Source organism: Calidris pugnax, unplaced genomic scaffold, assembly GCF_001431845.1.
Source record: "Calidris pugnax isolate Ruff unplaced genomic scaffold, ASM143184v1 scaffold1315, whole genome shotgun sequence".
NCBI classification, from domain to species: Eukaryota; Metazoa; Chordata; class Aves; order Charadriiformes; family Scolopacidae; genus Calidris; species Calidris pugnax.
The window spans coordinates 2,691-5,563 of NW_015091874.1; the positions used below are offsets into that span (position 1 = coordinate 2,691).

Here is a 2,873-nt window from a genome sequence, read left to right on the forward strand (position 1 = left end):
GCCAAGGGGGGTGGGAGGTGGCCACGGGGGGAGGGAGGGGGCCAAGGGGGGGGGGGGGGGGCCAGGGGGGGAGGGAGGTGGCCACGGGGGGAGGGAGGTGGCCAAGAGGGGATGGAGGTGGCCACAGGGGGAGGGAGGTGGCCACAGGGGGAGGGAGGTGGTCAGGGGATGATGGAGATGGCCAAGAGGTGTTGGAGGTGGCCACAGGGGGAGGGAGGTGGCCAAGAGGGGATGGAGGTAGCCACAGGGTGAGGGAGGTGGCCAAGAGGCGTTGGAGGTGGCCAAGAGGGGAGGGAGGTGGCCAAGAAGTGTTGGAGGTGGCCACGAAGTGTTGGAGGTGGCCACAGGGGGAGCCAAGAGTTGACAGAGGTGGCCAAGAGTTGATGGAGGTGGCCAAGAGTTGATGGAGGTGGCCACAGGGGGAGAGAGGTGGTCAAGAGGGGAAGGAGGTGGCCACAGGGGGAGGGAGGTGGTCAAGAGGTGTTGAAGCTGGCCACAGGGGGAGCCAAGAGTTGACAGAGGTGGCCAAGAGTTGATGGAGGTGGCCACAGGGTGAGGGAGGTGGCCAAGAGGGGATAGAGGTGGCCAAGAGTTGACGGAGGTGGCCAAAAGGCGATGGAGGTGGCCAAGAGTTGATGGAGGTGGCCAAGAGTTGACGGAGGTGGCCAAGAGGTGGCCAAGAGTTGACGGAAGTGGCCAACAGTTGATAGAGGTGACCAAGAGGTGGCGAAGAGTTGATGAAGGTGGCCAAGAGGTGGCCAAGAGTTGACCGAGGTGGCCAAGAGGGGACGGAGGTGGCCAAGAGGTGGCCAAGAATTGACAGAGGTGGCCAAGAAGTGGCCAAGAGTTGATGGAGGTGGCCAAGAGTTGATGGAGGTGGCCACAGGGTGAGGGAGGTGGGCACAGGGTGAGGGAGGTGGCCAAGTGTTGATGGAGATGGCCAAGAGGTGGCCAAGAGTTGACAGAGGTGGCCAAGAGGTGGTCAAGAGTTGATGAACGTGGCCAAGAGGTGGCCAAAAGGGGACAGAGGTGGCCAAGAGGGATGGAGGTGGCCAAGAAAGGACAGAGGGGGCCAAGAGGTGGCCAAGATTTGACGGAGGTGGCCAAGAGTTGACGAAGGTGGCCAAGAGTTGACGAAGGTGGCCAAGAGGTGGCCAGGAGCTGATGGAGATGGCAAAGAGGTGGCCAAGAGGGATGGAGGTGGCCAAGACGGGGGAGGGAGGTGGTCAAGAAGCATTGGAGGTGGTCAGGGGGTGATGGAGATGGCCAAGAGGTGTTGGAGGTGGCCACAGGGTGAGGGAGGTGGCCACAGGGGGAAGGAGGTGGCCAAGAGGTGTTGGAGGTGGCCACAGGGGGAGGGAGGTGGTCAAGAGGTGACGGAGGTGGCCAAGAGGGGACAGAGATGGCCAAGAGGGGACAGAGGTGGCCAAGAGTTGATGGAGATGGCCAAGAGTTGACGGAGATGGCCAAGAGGTGGCCAAGAGTTGATGAAGGTGACCAAGAGGTGATGGAGGTGGCCAAGAGTTGATGGAGGTGGCCAAGAGGTGGCCAAGAGGGGACGGAGGGTGCCAAGAGATGGCCAAGAGTTGACCGAGGTGGCCAAGAGTTGACAGAGATGGCCAAGAGGTGGCCAAGAGTTGACAGAGGTGGCCAAGAAGTGGCCAAGAGTTGATGAAGGTGGCCAAGAGGTGGCCAAGAGTTGACAGAGATGGCCAAGAGTTGGCCAAAAGTTGACAGAGATGGCCAAGAGGTGGCCAAGAGTTGATGAAGGAGTCCAAGAGTTGACAGAGGTGGCCAAGAGGTGGCCAAGAGTTGACAGAGGTGGCCAAGAGGTGGCCAAGAGTTGACGAAGGTGACAGAGGTGGCCCCAAGAGGGGAGAGAGGTGGCCAAGAGGTGGCCAAGAGTTGACAGAGATGGCCAAGAGGTGGCCAAGAGTTGACGAAGGTGACAGAGGTGGCCCCAAGAGGGGAGAGAGGTGGCCAAGAGGTGGCCAAGAGTTGACAGAGATGGCCGAGAGGTGGCCAAGAGTTGATGGAGGTGGCCAAGAGTTGATGGAGGGGGCCAAGAGGTGGCCAAAAGTTGACAGAGGTGGCCAAGAGGGGACAGAGGGTGCCAAGAGTTGGCCAAAAGTTGACAGAGATGGCCAAGAGTTGATGAAGGTAGCCAAGAGGGGATGAAGGTAGCCAAGAGTTGACAGAGATGGCCAAGAGTTGACGCCCAACCCGAACAACACCCCGTTTATTTTTTCTTACCTCTCCCACGTATTCCATGACGAAGCTGTTTTTCCGGATGCGTTGGAGGGTCCTCACCCCCCAACCTCTTCCGTTGCCCGTCCGGAAAATACAAAGATCGTAACGGATTCCTTTTTGAACCACTCGGTTGGGACAATCGGCACCGCAGCGACACCGGGAATTACACTCGTAAATCGGAAGCCCGGCTCGGATTTTCACTTGCCCCGTTTCGTTGTAAGCGAATTTATTCCGCGAAGCACCGGGGCAACAACCGGTGGAGGCCGTTCCTTCCGTCAAACAGTCGGAACATTCGCAACCAACCGCCACCGGCGTCAGGTTGATGCCTTCCCCCACCTTGTACTCATTGATATAAACGAAGTCCAGGGGGGGCCCGTGTAAATCCACTTCGTTTTCTACCACGATCCTCCCCCGGTGACTCCGGGTGTTGTTGAGGTGTTGTTCCCAACACCGTAAAGCGCGACGTTGTTGAGCTTTTTGAAGGAGGTACGAAGAAACCCGGGGGGGGAGACCTCGGGGGCCGGGTCGGACGGGCCCCCCCGGGGCGCGAGCGAGGTCGCGGTGGAGTTGTTTCAACAGGCCCTGGCAGCGCAGGTTCTTGCGGGGTTCCCAGGTGTTGGCGC

At 59.7% G+C, this 2,873-nt stretch overlaps 1 protein-coding gene across 1 annotated transcript; it reads right to left on the minus strand.

The window, feature by feature from the left end:
* Positions 1 to 2,160: 2,160 nt before the first annotated feature.
* On the minus strand, positions 2,161 to 2,871 carry LOC106900118 (histone-lysine N-methyltransferase SUV39H1-like; the record flags this gene model as incomplete). The annotated part of the gene is made up of 1 exon (XM_014962102.1): positions 2,161 to 2,871. A coding segment is annotated over one exon (711 nt), but the record flags the coding sequence as incomplete, so codon positions are not given.
* Positions 2,872 to 2,873: the final 2 nt, after the last annotated feature.